This window comes from Apteryx rowi, unplaced genomic scaffold (genome assembly GCF_003343035.1).
Source record: "Apteryx rowi isolate R43461 unplaced genomic scaffold, aptRow1 scaffold_658, whole genome shotgun sequence".
Taxonomy (NCBI): domain Eukaryota; kingdom Metazoa; phylum Chordata; class Aves; order Apterygiformes; family Apterygidae; genus Apteryx; species Apteryx rowi.
The window spans coordinates 69,221-85,831 of NW_020450936.1; the positions used below are offsets into that span (position 1 = coordinate 69,221).

Genomic DNA, 16,611 nt, shown 5'->3' on the forward strand with positions numbered 1-16,611 from the left:
ATGGCGGTGAGCGGCCCCCATGGGCTCGGCGAGGGCGAGGAGGCCGCCAGGAAGCCGCGCAGTGGGGTGGCGAGCACCATCTCTTCCTGTGAGAAAGCAGGGCACTGTACACTGCATGGATAAACGCCTACTGTTTAATACATTATTTTACATCAGACTCTTTAATCCCAGTTTTTAATCAGTAATCCCAGTCAGAAGAAGAAAAAAATCATGTCAGTTTGAGGTAGTGATTCGACAACTTCTGTTAAGGTCTACGTTAACTTAATCTTTTAACATCGTCACAGATAGGTACACAGAAGCGCATCCTCAAAGCTTTGGCAGCAAAGAAAGTCGAAGTACTGGACGGGGGAAGCGACGGGCTGAGCACCTGGGCTCAATATGCTCAAGTGCTAACCAGGTTTTTTGGCGGCTGAACCTTTTCTCCAGATGCAAAGCATGGCCGCCCTGGCTTCAGTCTAGTAACTAATATTGTTTAAATTTTAAAACAGATGGGTGATAAGGAACAAAAATATTTTTTGTCCTCCTGACTCTGAATAGACCAGAGGAGGATGAAAAGAAGTGACTACATGTAGGAGTCACCAGACAGTAGGCATATTGATTACTTCAATTCATTAGTCACAGATAACACTTCCTTCACTTGAGATGCCAGTTTGAGACTTAAACCCATCTTTCAATAAATAGTTAAGCTAATTAAAGAGTCTTTCTGCAACTAACTGAAGTTGAGATTGGCATCAAGCAATTTCACACAAACTCAGGAAGATGAAATGAATCAGCTAGGCAGGAAAAAAAATGTAAAATAATAAAAATAGCCAATATTCAGATTATTAAGAGTTGCTTAAATATGTATATAGCATATCCTTTGCTCTTAGCATTAACAGATATGGTACAAATTTGCATTAAGCTGCAATTGCTGAATGATAACCAACCATTCAGAATTAACCTCTCTTAAATATCCATGACAAGATTAAAAATCAGTTATTTAGATAAAGACTTTTTGCATGCTGATTTAAAATAAGAGTGGATCTGTGCCTGGCAGGACTCCTATGTTCCATCAACTGTGCTATTGGGATGAGATTTCTGCAGTTTCTTTGTCTTGCACCTTATTCTCTGGTAATCTGCTTTTGGAAAAAGATAACTTTCCATCCTTCTTCACAACCTACCTATTCTTTCACGTTCACAAGGACAATGTCATTGGTCCATTTCTTCCCACACATCATTTTTCTACTTCCCTGGTATCCCTCATAGTCTGTGTCTTTGGGTCTTTTGTGAAATACAAAACGTAATATTTTTTGATTAAAGAACAAGGAATGTAGAGTTCAGCTTAGATTTTAGACTGCAAACTCTTCAAGACAAGGACTGTCTTCATTTTCTTCCATTGTAGCTCCATGCAAATAATAAGTATTACACAAGTAAAATAGAGTCAAAATACACAAATCACTTTGAACTATCAGCAAAACGGGGTTAAGTAAAGGCAGGCTGTTTTTTAGCTCTCCTGCATAATAATATTTCAAGAAGAGGACCTAGTTCTTTAGCCAAAAGGTTGTCAGTTCATTACATAGCTCTGTTATAGAGACAGGAGACATGTCATACTTAGTGCATGCCAAGTATGTACAGATTTCCCCAGAAACCATTGTAAAGAATAAAGCAAATTATACCTATCCTGCTCTTTTTCCCATTTTACTTCCAAAACAGAAAGAAAGAATGGTTTGGGCTCTGTTTGTTCCACTGTGCTTTCTTATTATCATGAAAAGGGACAGGACAGTGGTGGCTGGTAAAGTTACTACTGACCAGTAGCAGAGAAGAAAAAGAAACAAGGACCATGCAATTTAACTTGAGGAAAAATCCTCCCAAAATAGAGCAGGAGGGGTGGAAATTAATTTGGAAGGAGAGCAACACTTCTTCCAGGGCTATGTAGGCATCGTCTTCTAAGGAAAAAAAATAATTGAATTGAAAAGAAAGTTCTAAGAAAGTGCAGATTTAGGTAAAGTAATCTGAGGTAGAGAAAGCAGTTCAAGAAACAATGGGAGTTCCTTTAGCTTGTATATGAGGTCATCTGTTAAAACTCAGATGTACAGGCCTGTTCTCAAGTATTAATTTCCAAATAATCAATACCTACAACAGTAGGGTTGATAGCATTAAATCTAATAAGTATTCTCATTATCCATTAACTCTTCTGACACAGTGAACAATTTCAGTAAGGCAGTGAATATGGACATCTTGAGCAGTGGAATAATGGTACTGGTGTAGCTCTGTGCTAGTAGTAGAATAAACCTACAATCTTTGACAATTTCTTCCATAATTCGCTGTTCTTCTCTTCTAGGTGGTTGGCTTAATTATTGAATCACAGTGCAAAAATGATACTGAAGCTCCAATACACACAGCATATAATAAATTTATTGCAAGGAGGATCATTGCTAGAAGGGAAATTGAGTGTGCCCCAGCTGAGTACAATTTAGGTGGTACATGTTGCAAGAAATGTGAACGTGGTGAGTATCATGATAAGACTGTATTGAAAAGTGATTAAGAGTGGAAACCACAACATGCACAATTACTTTCTGCTGGGATAACTAAATGGTGTGTTTTGTTTCTTGGATACAGTGCTTCATTCTAGCTCTACCCTTCTGCATTACAGGACCTCAGACACTTCCAAAGTATTTCTTGAGCTCAGTACACCAATAACTTTTCATAGATTTCATACAGATAGTTCATATATAACATGCTCGTCACAAAAGAGCTAACAGTTACATACGCAGTTTTGAAAGAGGTTAGGAATATGCTAATATGGGCTTTTGCCTACAAGATTCTCCATATGTACATGGGTTTTCACATTTTTCATGTAAAGTTTTGTTTGATGTCCTAAATTGTCCTTCAGTCCTAAATTGGAGGAAGAGGGAGGGATATCAGATTTTATGTATGCTACATTGCTGAAAAGCACATATTTATGCATAAAGAGTATGAATTCTGCCAATATTTGTAAATCAAAAGGTATTACATACTAAATAGAAAGTCTGAAGTAGGTCTTAGAGCTGATGGCTTCTGGCCAAAGGTTTTACAAATCTTATTCTTGTTTCTCTCTCTCTCTCTACAGGCTCTGTTAAAAATATTCCATGCCCAACAAACATTACAAAACACTGTGATAAATGCAAAGAAGAGGAGTACATCGATCATACCAACGATTTGGACAAGTGTCTGAGATGCAGTTCTTGTGACAACGTGTTTGGTACGTCTGTAGAAACAGCAACTCAAGCAATGACCCTTGTTTGATATAGGATTAGATTGAAAAGTCTTGGAAAACCCTGAATAAAGGGTAATATGCAGATTAAGATGTCTTAGGAATAGGACAAAGAGGAATTTATGACAAAGTCATCCTTTTATCCACCAATTCCTTTTTGTTGAGCACAAAGTAGGAGGAAGAACAAGCTATGTTGGTCCTTTATTTCCCCTTACACCTGCCTTTGCTCAGCCTGGGAGCATTTGGAGAGTAACGTCGCACCTCTTCTATGTTTGCCTCTGCAGTACCTTTCCTTACTTCCCAAAGAGACAGGTAACCCACTTGTACTGGGATGTTCTGGTGTTCCTAGTAGACCTTATAGCACTTAATGTTTCTGCACAGGCCTCAGCCTTGAGTTATGATATAGTCCTATTAGATTATCTTAAAAATACTGTGATATTTTATGGGTTATAATAAAAAGCAACCTGCAGATCATGCTTTTATATGGCATATATTAGCACATTTGTAGGCAGGATGAAAAGTAGTACATCTTTCAGTAGGCCAGCTGTAACACAGTTAGGAAAAACTGACAGGCTTCTGCACCTTGTTTTCTTCATCAGGCCTGAGGATGTTCATAGCTCCTAAATTTGCAGCGGGCTTATGTTCCCAAAAGCCTCCATTTTCCTTTACCTTCCCACCTAGTACATTAGTGGGTCTAACAAAAGATAATACTTCTCCAAAAATTTTGTCTCTTAGTAGCTAGTTTTCAAAGTTATGCTAGAGATGTGAACTAGGATATATGAAACAGCTTTGTTTTCCAAAAGACACTCAGTGTTGAGCATAGGCTTTTCTCCTTGTAAAGCAGGTCCTACACCATCTGGTCAGAGGCAAGGTAGGAAAGTGCACTCTTGTTCTCTATTTAAAAGAAGAGAGGTGCTGGGAGAAATAGAGAAGGAATAACTCCCTGTGACTACTTATTTTGTAGTCTTTTATGTAATTAATAACATTATCTAAAATTACTGGAGCTCATATCATGATGTTTATCATACATTCAAGATGCTACATGGGGTATAGGACCAAATTATGAGATGATAAGACATGCCCTACTGGGTCAAACCAATGGTCTGCCTACCCCAATGTTCTGCATTCAGCAGTGGAGGTAACAGATGCTATTTATAGAGAGCACACAAACCTGACTGCCTTCTTTGGTCTGATCCCTGCATATGCTCCCAGCATCCACAGTTGTGGTTAGGGTTGTTAGAAGGTACATCCCTATCTAGCCCTTTTAGTATCCGTTTACGAGCCTGTTGTACGTGAACCTGCTGGGGGACATTAAGTTCCAGGAATTCGCTACCCATTACATAAATACCCATCGTAGATTTTTTTTTTTTAATCTTTTTAACTAATCTCCTACTAGTTCTGCCAAGTGGCCTCTAGTTGCAGTATAGCTACATTTAGGGAATGACAGTTCTGCATTCATTGTATCCAAAATTCATTTTGGTGAGCAGAGAGATGACTCTTATCTCCAGTGTGGTTGTATTCTGACCACCTGTTGGAATACTGATTTCTAATGTTTTCCGCTTCCTGTAACACCATGTGCATTAGCTCTCATTAGCTACTATAATAAGCATTTTTAGATCAGTAATGAAGATGAGTACAGCAGAACAATTTAGTATTTTGTATACTGCCACAAAGGAAGCTATTAGTTAAACTGGACGGGAAAGAAAGGGAGATGGGATGACTACTCAAAGTATCCCACGGACAATAATGGGGTTGAAGAGAAGTCAGATAATTGATAATATTAGGTAGGAGGGAAATTACCACTGGAGTTCCATAAGAATCATTTTTAGGATCATTCTTGTTTGATATTTTCATGAATGGCTTCAGCACTTGTTTTACAGTAGTGCTTCATCAAATTATGAGAGATAACATGGTTTTCTGTTACAGCAGGGGACTGAATGTGATAACTCAAATTTCCTTCTATTCCTGTATTCCTATGAAAATAGTTTTTATATTAGATAGATCTACTTATAGTAATTTTTTTATGAAGAAAGATTTTTTTTCATAGATGGAATGGAGATCACTTTATATACATTGAGGATACGAGAAAATTAATTCCCTTGTTTTGATATTTAAGCAGAGGAACATGTTAGCTAGAAAGACTCACTGTTGGAAGTCACAGGAAGAGATAAAACAGATCATCTATCTGGGATAGTAAAGAACTTGACTCTGCCATAAAGCAGGGTGATGGGTTCCATGATCTTCTGAGGTCCCTTCTGGCTTTACATGTCTGAATGGGAAAAAGAAGCTGACAACGTTTGGCAGTGCTATAAATGAGTCCCCTTCTAGCAAGTACTTTATTGTATGATCAGTTTTCTGAGCTTTTGGCCAGCAGAGGTCTCATTGCCATCTTCCTCCTTCCAGTACTCCCACAGCAAGGTTCCTTATAAAAGCTACGTTGTAGCTGCAATTAAGCCTTGCCAGTGCCAGCAGTGGTAGAGCTAAAAGCACTAGAGTATGAGTACAACAGCTTGCAAGCAGAGGACTGAGGTAGCTGTAAGGCCTACTTTTTCAAACTAACAAACTTTAAGAACTCATTTTAGGTTTGGAGACTGCAAAGAAATGTACCCCAGAACAGAACACAGAATGCACTTGTGCAAAGAACTATTTTTGCAATTCTTCTGCGTCATGCGCACACTGTGAGCCATGTACCATGTAAGTTTATGCCTCCATTGATTCATGTTAAATATCCAATTGTGAATCACCTTTTTCCAGACAATTTCAAGATGGAGTCTATGATAATATCTAACCTGGGGGAAAAGACACTAGTTTTCCTTTGCTTAACTCTGTTAACTTAACTTGCATGCAGACTTTCCAAAGGCACATGAAAAAAACTTGTATAAATCCACCAACTCTGCATATACCTTTAAAAGAAAATCTAATGAAGTGGCTAAGTTGTAATATATCTTGATATATCAAACACCTGATAAAAACTGTTAGAAGATTTTTGATTTGTTCTCTTGAAAGAGTTTCTAAACAGATAAACAAATCTCATAATAATATTTGTTTGTGTTTTCTGCAGATGTGAAAGTGGCCTAGTTGAAAAACAATGTACTTCAGCTTCAGACACTGTATGCAAAATGAAAGGTACCATTTTAAAACCTAGCATGGTACACAGTGACCCAGCATGATTCCTGACAGCTAGGGGCATCATATATACCAGGTCCTGTACTGACCTGTAGAGCATGGTTGCTCTTTTCCCTTGATCAATGTGGAAATTTTGGGGTCATCATTCCTTTTTAGGGGTGACTCGTACTAGATAAGCCTTTAACAAGGAAGTAGTCTCTGCCATTAGTAGAGAACAGAAAGATCCCTATAATCTGACACAATTTTGTTTAAATTTTACAGTGTGTTGCAGTATTGCATTTCTTGACTTAGCTTTCATGTACTGTTTCCAATGTTCCAATAGGAAATGGAAGCCTATTGTGGATCACTGGAGTTGTTTTGGGATTTGTGCTGTTAGTACTATCTGGAGGAATATTCTGGTGTAAGTCATTCCCTATTCCTTGTTCCTATCATACTCTGAATAGGCTATTCAGCTGCTTTCTCAGATGTAATTTATTATTCTTGGAGTGCAGAGGAGAAATACATTCTGTGTTGGATTTTAAAATTGTTCTGTGTTGTACTGTTTCAGATAAGAGAAAATATAAAGATCCTACTAGCAAGCAGTCCCCGGGTGAAGCAGTCCCCAAACCAGGAGTTCATTCTGTAAGTACTGTTGCTTACGTTAGATAAAACTCAGCTTGGTGCCTGAACTATTGTCCCATTTAAATTACACTGGGGCTTCCCAAGCATGTGGATGCCTGTCTTCTATTACATGAATGCAGTAGATTTCACCAAGGGGATTCCTTTGGGAGAAGTAAGAGGAAAGAAAGAGTAACCACCTCAAATTATTTCTTCACATTACCTAACAATTTTTTGATGTGCTTCCTGAGTTACATGAACAAGATCAAAATTTTATAAATTATCTTGCCTCCACTGACCCTGGGTACCTGTCCCCGTGCATACTTTTAGGCCAAAGCAATTGTGAGATGATTCCCCTAGCTAAGTCAAATAAAAAGAGGTCCGTCCAATCTGATTTCCTGGCTAGGAAAGAAGGAAATCATGGGGAAAGCTAAAATAAAATTGGAGAGGCAAATGTCATGAAATCTGTTTATCCTATTATGCAAGGTTGGTATCTTACAAAACTGGTTTCAGTTAATTTCTCCCCTGCTTCTCTTTTCAGGAGATGGTACCTCTCATATTTGCAGGTAAGAAGCAAGTAATTTCTCAGAATTCAGTGTAAGAAAAAAAAATAGACATGGAAATCTTACACTATTTTTGTGTGTAGTATTTTTGTGTAGACTTTGCCATTTCCTAGAGTTGTCACTCTGGTACAACACAGGAGGCTTATTAAAGAAATGCCAGCTCCTACTGTGCTTATTAAGGCATTTAGTGGTTTCATGTTAATGAGAGTTTTAACTCAGAAGGAATTTCACATTCTCTGTTCTGTAGGAAACAATTACTAACTGACAACAGGCGAACTTCTGTTCTGTGTGCAGTACAAACACTAGGAGGTAGAAAGCTGTATTTCTATGATTATGGCTAATTACAATAATGGAGTAGTCCCACATGCCAGCAATGGGATAGCAGAAACGCAAACCCTATGTTCAAGGCTAAAACCATGGTGTTAACAAACAGTAGGGAGAGAATATGAGCTCTAAGGCTACATCACAACAAGAGACCTGTCTGGTTCCAAGACCTTTACCAATACTGTATTGGGCGAAACAGGTACATGAAGCATGATCAGACTTTGATCATAGATAAGACAAAATAGGTTACAGAGAGAACAAAGGTTCTATCTGAAGTGATAAAAAGCAATATGGATGCAGCTCTGAATATTTGTTTTACTTAGCATTTGGTAACAGCATGTAAAAGCAGACCTGTTCCTAATGTGAAACCTGATGTAAGTTGTAAAAATTGCACATAAAACATACTGAGTCATGAATACATGAAACTTCATCTGTATTGGATAGGAGAAGGACCAACTTTCCACATAGGTGATAAAAAGCAGTAAGTGCCAAGAGTTTTCATTTCCTATTATGCTTCTAGATATTGACCTGAGCACCCATATTCCTGGTATTGTGGGGGAGATGACACTCCAAGATGTCAAGACATTTGTTCGTAATCACCGAGTACCAGAACCTGTCATAGATCAAATTCTTCGGGATAATTTTAGTGATACATCTGAACAGAAGATTAAGCTGTTTCAAGCCTGGTATCAAAGACATGGGATAAAAGGAGCCTATGGAACCCTAATCAACAGCCTGAGAGAGCTTAAAATATGCACTGCAGCTGATAAAATTGAGGAAAAACTGAAGGCAGCTGTTCCCAGCAGTCAGGAAGGTGGACAATCTTACAATGATAATATTGAGCAAAGCACAACCTGCACTCAGGAAGGTGGAAACTCTTATCTTGATAATGCTGAGCTAAGTAAAACCTACTCTGACAGTTTGGAAGAGACATAGCATAGCATCATTTGAAAATTATTTCTAATTAACTTTGTATTTTTGTAATAATACAAACCATGAAGTTTTTAATTGTCACTTTCTTTGGCAGCTCAGTAAGATCCAAGGAGGTTATAATGTGAACAAGGAATAATTATGATTTTGAGAGGCATCTTTCCTTTAAAAAAAAAGTTATAATTACTTATTTAGGTTGTTAAGAACTGGGAGGAAAAGTTCTAGAGCTCATTTACTAAAAATTACAATATAAGAGTTCAGCTGTTGGACTCGGTACCAAAGGAAAGAAGTTGATCATTACTTGAAGAAAAGGTATAGTTCAAATGTATGGTCCTGCATACTGTATCACTGTAATGTTTTGCTTATATTAAAATTGCAGGATGCAGCTTTTCCCTCTTGTTGAATTTTTCAAAGAGAAAGCTCTGGTTTTAAGAGTCAATGAAACGTACCAAAAAAAAGCTTGAACAAAAAAATTTATTCTTTTATGTACTATGCCCCTCATTATTTCTGAATATAGGTATTAATCTATAATTAAATTCTGTTCTTTTGTAAGCAGGACTTCTCACTTGTATAAAAGTACTTTTGAGTGTGTGTGTGTGTGTAGGTATGTAATATGTTTGTGTGTGTGCATGTGTGTATACAAGCTTTGTGTATGTGTGTACATATATATGTGTATGTATATATGCACAAGTTTTTCTGTGCAGAAGCCCCAGGGTTAAGTAAAAGGTATTATTTCCCTTGTTTTCTGCAATGATTGCAAGGCTTTTCTAATGTTAAAACTCTTCAGAGAAGCAGGAGCTGGAGTGACACAGAACCGTGGTTTTGGGAGGTCAACCTGCACAAGCTGTGGAGTCTCCAAACTTAAGTGTGCAACACTAGCTTTCCTAATGCAAGAAATGATAATAAGGAAAATGCAATAATAAAATCATAGTGAATGACTCTTCTCTTTCCTTCCTACAATGCACCTATAGATGTCATTTTTAGGTTTTATTTTACTCATGTCAGTAAATCACAAAATGGGGATCATTCTCCTGAAAAATATTTCTCCCTCTTTCATCACAGATCCCAGAGGGCTCCTAAAGCCAAATAATCAGTAGTGCTGCTCTGCAGCCTACCTGCTCTGTAATAATTGAGGGACCATACAAGACTGTTCTGAAAGAGGGGGAGTTTCCCACACATTAAATATTTCTTGCCCTAGGCTGAGCTCTTTTGCACTCCTGTCTTTCACAGTTCAGAGACAGAATTAGATGCATGCCTACTACGCTGCTTCACATCATTTGTCTGCTGGTTTAACATTCTGACCTACAGAAGAAGCAAACCTTAAAAAGAAAGACAACCTACCTATTACGCATCTGTCCAGGAAAGCCTTCCTACCCTTCCTGTCTCCCAGTGAAGCCTTCCCTGCTCAAACACTAATTCACATGCAGTCTCACAAAGCGTTTTAATCAAGAAGAAACCTTTCTATCTTTTAATTTCATTTTTCAGGTCACATAGGAAGTTAGATGACTTTTCTCTTTGGCTCTACTATCTGTTCCCTCAAGGGAATCTCCAGTTAGTTAGTTAGTGTCAAGGAGCAGCTGATAGGTGGTCATACCCAGTGCCTTTGCTAAGGAGACCTGCCTGAGGTTGTTCCCTGCTGAGACATGCATGCATGCACCCCCGGTTGAGCGAGGCCTGTCTGGTGTTTTGTGTCCTGACTGCTGCCATCTGCTCCTGCAGGTGTAGAAAGGGCAGGGCAGATGTGCCAGCAGGAAGCCAGGTGCTGGGAATCCACCCCAAGGCAACGCTGGGCCCCCCAGGCCTGCAGTGGGGACTGCTCCTAAAGGTCATGCTACTACTGGCAGTAAAATGCCTGTGAGGGCAGTGTGTAGCCTTTGAAGAGAGTTAGAAATGCAGCCATGGTTCTGTTAGTTGCATTCAGCATAAGCCTGAAATGAAAGACAGGACTTAGGGAAGCTTCAAAAACTCTCAGTCTTTCAAAGACTTACCTGTGGAGCTTCCAAGGGCTACAGAGTCAATTTTGTTGCCAAGCCAAGGCCTGGCTTAGATTGTACAGCCCTTCCTCAGTTCTCAAATGCTACATAGATGCTAAGCACTTGAAAATACCTCCCAACCCACTTTGGAACTTCTTGCATCAAACCTCTGCATTTTCTTAAGTGATTCACAGGTCTAATTTGTCAGCATGCCACTACTATACTGCCAAAATCCCCACACATTGCTGCTTTTCAAAGGAAAACTTTCAAGCACCTATAGCTAGATGGTTTAACATCCATGCACCAGGCTTGTGCAACCTATGGACTGGCTAATCGCAGAGCCTGATGAAGGGATGCCACTGTGTGAGTGAGTGAGTTGTTGTGCCTATGCTATCTGTACAGATCTCACACATGCTGGGCCATCGCGTTGCTCATTGCCATGTTTTGGCGAGGCTCCACTCACACACACAGGAATAAAATATCTGCCTGGGAGTTTCCCCTCAGAAGAGTAGCATAACACTGGTGTATGTTGTGCCATATTTATTTCCTAGGTTGCATTTATATAGAAGCACAGTCAAGACAGAAAGAAGGAAAGCTCCATGCTCTCACAAGCCCTGGAAGACAGACTGCTCCTTGTACCGTGTCCCACCCAGGAAGGCATAAATGAAGCTTAAAAGTATGTTGGCATTTGCATGATTTGAACTTTGGCTTTCCTTGGCTCCCATCTTTACCTCTCAGAGTAAGGCATTTGGCATCTGGCCACCAGAAACTAGGGTTGTCCACCTCTCAGGGCTTCAGTAAGTCAGTTAGTATAACTGATCTGAACAAGACAGATCATAAAAAGGAGACACCAAATCTCTTAAATTTGTGGTAATTAAATAGAATATGAAATTTTTGTTTCATCACACTGGAATTTCCCAACCTCAGCACAATGAGGATGGTTTAAAAAAAAAAAAAAAGTCCCTGAGCAATGAGTCATAGTCTCCTTAGGCGACATCTGCAAGGCTGAACCCAGATTGCCATGAAATCTGGTGGTTAGCATTAAACATCCTCTTACGTAGAACAGTGTGCACCAAGTGGATTGATTATATTGTACAGTTGGCTTTTCAAAGCAGTGCATATGCCTCTATGTATCTACAGTGCAGTCAGCAGTGCAACGTAGAGCTATCTGACCAAGCTTAAACTAGCTGGACTGGAGACCAAAAGCAATTTAGTTCTGATGACCAACGTTGACACATCCTGCTTTCCATCACTTCCCATTTCTGGCCTCATTTGCACACTAGTGCTTCACAGGAAAGTAATGCCAAGCAGGTTATATTAACACTGTTTCACCCTTTGTTCTGTTTCCCAGGAGGAAAGTCTGCACTGAGCCTCATGCTGATAAGCAAGACTACTGCCAGTACCTTAGCCACTCACTTAAACCTAATTCTGGTATCTTTCTTTATTTCATGCTCTGCCCTTTGCACACTTGCAACAACTAGCCTCTTTCTCCCCAAAGGCAAAGCTGTGTCATGAACAGGCAGCCATGTAAAATGACTTTTCTCTAGCTTAGGTGGTCGGGGGAGAGGCGGGGGAGAGGGGAAACATCAGAAATTATACTGAATAATGAAACCTTCCCACTGTACAGAAACCCAGCAACAAAAAAGAAAGTGGAAACTGAAACAGAAACTGGTTCAGGGAATGACTTGACACATTTCAAAAAGCAGAATGGGAAAGCTCCTCTTCAGGAAAAGAAAACCTTGCAAAACACTTGCCTTCTTTTTGTTACAAAAAAAAATAAAAAAATTGTTATTTAAAAATAACAACAGAAGAACAGGAACACAGAAATATCAGGCTAGAAGGACAATCTCAGTTCTTTCCCCTGCAATTGAAAGTGACCACAGGAGAAATGGTCTGTTCAGAAATTCCACATAGCATTTTGCTGCACATATCCCATATCCTCACTGTAAACTAAAATATTTCCTGTTGCCCTGTAAGTAAACCTAAGACCTTCAAGAGCGGCAAAACTAGATCACTATTACAGAGTGGCACCCGAAGAAAGCATGAGATGTTAAAGACAGTTCCAGTATACAGTACTCCTACAATATGGAATAGTTAATTTTAAAATTAATTTCATATTCATACTGAAATCTGCCAGCTCTTGAAAAGACACCACTGAAAAATGAAGTGCTGAGTACAAAGAGTCCAAAAAGTTTCTTTACAGATAGCATGATAAGCATGAAGTAAGTGTGAAAGAGCTGTAGACTTATTTCCTGTACAGAAAAGAGAGAAGGAACACAATACAAATTCATGAAAATAAAAGGGTATTGGGAAAACCCTTAGAGTTGGACAGATTTCTTGTTTGGAGGGAGTGATACAACCTCAAATTCTGCTCTTACTTTTTGTCAATACTTTGATTTTGTACTTGAAAGAGACGCTTACATTCCTCCTACCCCACTGCTAGCAAGAAGGAAAATGCCCACCATGTGTCTAGCCTCTAGTATGAAGCTGTGGCTGAGAATTATGAGGGATGTGGGAACAATCACAAAACTTAATGTACAGTCAGTATTTTCTGGATAGCTTTTCAGTGGTTTTAGTTCATGTTCCTTTCCAAATTGGAAGCAAGGCTTTTAAGGCAGACAGAGTGCTAGAGGGTCTTTTCCCATAGCTTTAAATGGGGGTTTCTAACTCCCCCAACAAACCAGCAACTGTGACAGAGTACTATTATTTTCATCACAGGCAATCCAGCTGGGAATCAGCAAAAAATGTCTGTGATCACAGGCATTTTGAAAAGAGGGTCCCGAACAAATACAGGGGAGGTGATAGTGACAGAAAGCAAGAGTAGGCGAGAGCCTAAGGGACAGCCCTCAGCCTCCTGCATACCCAGGGAACACAGCACAGGGAGGTCACCGTTTCCCCCTCCTCTGCTGCTTTTTGCAATGGTTCCCCTGTGCATGGTTCTCAGCAGGGGAGGGTAGACATATCCATACATGCATAGCTGGGATATAAATGAGAAAGGACAAGAAAGAAGGATTTTTTGATTTCGCTACTGAAAAGTACCCAGTTTCATTTCTTGCATATTTATCCTACAGTCACTAATGGGATTGATACATTTATCAGATTATCTGCATCTGAAGTCTTGCATCCTATTTTTTTCGGTCTTTCCCTGGTTCTTTCTGCACACGATAGGAACATCCCTCTCCAGATATAACTCTGGGATAGCCGAAGCTGTGGGGAACATCTTATGCTGTCCCCAGTGATTCATAGTCACCCTGCTACCACGGGCCAGCCACCATCCCTGCGGCTGCTCTTTGTGCCCTGATACCTCCGCTCTGCTGGGTGGGGAGCACAGTTGTCACTGTGGCTTGTGGGGAAGGATGGCTGTGATCTGAGCTGATCTCAAAGGGTCTTGAAGCTTGAGGTCTGTCTCTGAGACATGAGAACAACATCTGTGCCTGTACTTTTCTGAGGGGAGACTAAGTTTACACCAGACAGTGTCCTCTCATTTGTACAATAATGGATAGCTGTCACCAGATAACTCAGTATTTTTGAATGTCTTGATCGAATCTCTTTAAAATGAAATTCTTTTAAACTTGAAATTTTTTTTTAAATGGAACTTGAAATCACATTAAAAAGGCAGTTTCCTGGTTTCTTTTCATTCGTTTGTTGTGGAGAGGGGAGGGTAAGAAAGAGCTACAGAACGCCTCCTTGCTCGCAGAAACCACAGGGCGGCCCTGCAGGCTGCTGCTCGCCGGCGCGCAGCAGATGGCAGCCTGCGTCCGCGCGGCCCCACGAGCGCCCCCCTCCCGGGCGCGGCCGCACGCGTCCCCGGACCGGTCTGACGAGGACGGACAGCCTACAGGAGCGCTCCCTCCCGCCTCCGCGCCTCCTCTTCCTCCTCTCCTCCGCCAGCACAGAGCTGGCATGCTCTCTGTTGGAAGAGTTTTGCTCTCAGGGAAGTGACATTTTATAAATGAGCTCAAACATAAGTAAAGAGGTGCCTGGCTGCTGCAAGGGCACAAAGCTTCGCCCCGGCAGAAGGGGTCTGCTGTCAGGCTGAGGCTGGCTTGCCAGCCTGGCTCCCGCCTCGGGGCTCGCCCTGGCGCAAGGGGGTCACCTCCAGGCTCACCAGCAGCCCCTGTCCTTTCGTTAGGAAGGAAAATCAAACTCCAGTTTTACATATGATTCCTAGAGTTATATTCCACTAGATTTGCTGTATCAGCCTACCAAAAGCAGGACCTAAAATGACATCTGTAATGTCATAAAATGACAAGTAACAGCTTTCATAATGCTCTTCTGATTTGAGGATGAGCACAGACTGATTCCCTTCAATTAGCCCTAGGATCAAGCAGCTCAAGAAAAAGTCCCACGCTGCAGTGCCAAGCTCTGCAGCCACACAGCCAATGATTTGGCATCACTGGTTTTCAGTTTAACAGCACATGGAAAAGTTTCTGTCATAACAAAACACTCAGGCTGCAAACTGAACCCTCCAAAATCTGGATTTGGCATTGTTACTGAAGTACGTGCAACATTACCTGTGCCAGCATCAATATGCATTGCAATAAAGTCTTAACAAATGTTCACATATAAAATAAAACAGTTGCTACTTAGACATTCACTTGGTCATTACTTATGTGACTGCCAAGGTACCAAACAAAAATAGGCATTAGCAGCGGCTGAAAAAGTCCAGGAAAAACTGGGCAGCTGTTTGAAATCTGGCCCTCCTAAGGGCAATCTTCGTGTTACTAGAATAAAGTAAAAAAGCAACTGCGGAAGATGGGGGAGGAGAAAGGGTGGGCGGTGACAATTTAGAGGCCTTCTGAAGAAACTGGCTTATGAATAATAAATTGCTACATGCCAGTGTAAACAGTCTTGTCTTGTCTTCTTTCTCTTCCAGGTTTATAAACCAGCCTATCATTCTAAATAACTACATATTAAATGTAGTGTTGACTTCTGTTCTAGCTATAGAAATGTTGGAAACAACAACCTCAGGAAGCTTGTTGCCAAGATTTTTTTTTTTTACTATTATAAAGTCCATGGCTGTTGTTTCAATCAGAAAACTGGAACAATCATGAGTGCTTGAAAATATACAATCTCCTAACATGAGACATCAGTGTTTACAAAGTACTCCATGTATTATGTTTTTTGTTGGCTCTATTTATGTATCCTTAGCAAGCAGCAAATCAGCAACGAGCTGCACAAAGTACACAGCTCCCTTACTGAGGTATCTTAACTGGAAAAGAGAGCTTTATTCAAGTCTCCCTACAACATGCAAAAGCCTTTCCCTGACATCAGGGGGGTTAGCATGAGGAACTTCGAAAGAGCACCCTATAAAGATGTTGTAAGTAATGAGTAATGCTACTCTGTATATTTTAAATTGTAAAATATTACAGGGGCAGGTACTCTTAAGCACTCTCTTAGGAAGCACTTAAGTATTTTCTTAAATGATTTATTGAACAGTTACGCTAACAAGTGCTGCCAAGTCTTCCTGTGCAGTGGCTCTACTACAAGGCAGAAGTTATACTTGGGGCTCAATGTCTATGGACTGCAGGACAGTATTACCTTTACCTGATGGCCTTAGGGAATACACACTGTAGGGCAGAGCTGAGGAGATGCATAGAAATTTTGTGGGGCTATTTACCTTCTCATTGTTGCCTACCTTTACAATTGTAATGGTCTGTTAACCTGCTGTCAGTGCAACTTCTTAGGCTCTGCTTTTATTTGTAAATTAAAAGGGACAGGAGCAAACTTGTTAATTGGACTTTTGGAGCTGGACACAACACAAGGGCTTAGTTCTCTGTAAGGGCCAGAGTGGAAAAGTCTTTCAGAAACCAGCTTCCTCCTCCCTCCCCCAACAGCATCCCTAAATACATCACTATAAAAATGT

At 40.2% G+C, this 16,611-nt stretch overlaps 1 protein-coding gene across 1 annotated transcript; it reads left to right on the forward strand.

The window, feature by feature from the left end:
* Positions 1-9,711, forward strand: FAS (Fas cell surface death receptor). Its single transcript, XM_026084993.1, has 11 exons — positions 1-6; positions 285-335; positions 2,321-2,486; positions 3,089-3,220; positions 3,464-3,544; positions 5,803-5,926; positions 6,294-6,358; positions 6,681-6,758; positions 6,906-6,979; positions 7,497-7,521; positions 8,363-9,711. The coding sequence occupies exons 1-11, from the start codon at positions 1-3 to the stop codon at positions 8,776-8,778; spliced, it is 1,218 nt and encodes a 405-aa protein (XP_025940778.1). The 3' UTR covers positions 8,779-9,711.
* Positions 9,712-16,611: the final 6,900 nt, after the last annotated feature.

What these genes read in the sequence shown, in the direction of transcription:
- FAS (XM_026084993.1), top strand. An exon ending in TGGCAGCAAAGAAAGTCGAA is followed by an intron (nt 336 to 2,320) that starts GTACTGGACGGG and finishes CTTCTCTTCTAG; the next exon opens with GTGGTTGGCTTAATTATTGA. An exon ending in CCAAACCAGGAGTTCATTCT is followed by an intron (nt 6,980 to 7,496) that starts GTAAGTACTGTT and finishes TTCTCTTTTCAG; the next exon opens with GAGATGGTACCTCTCATATT.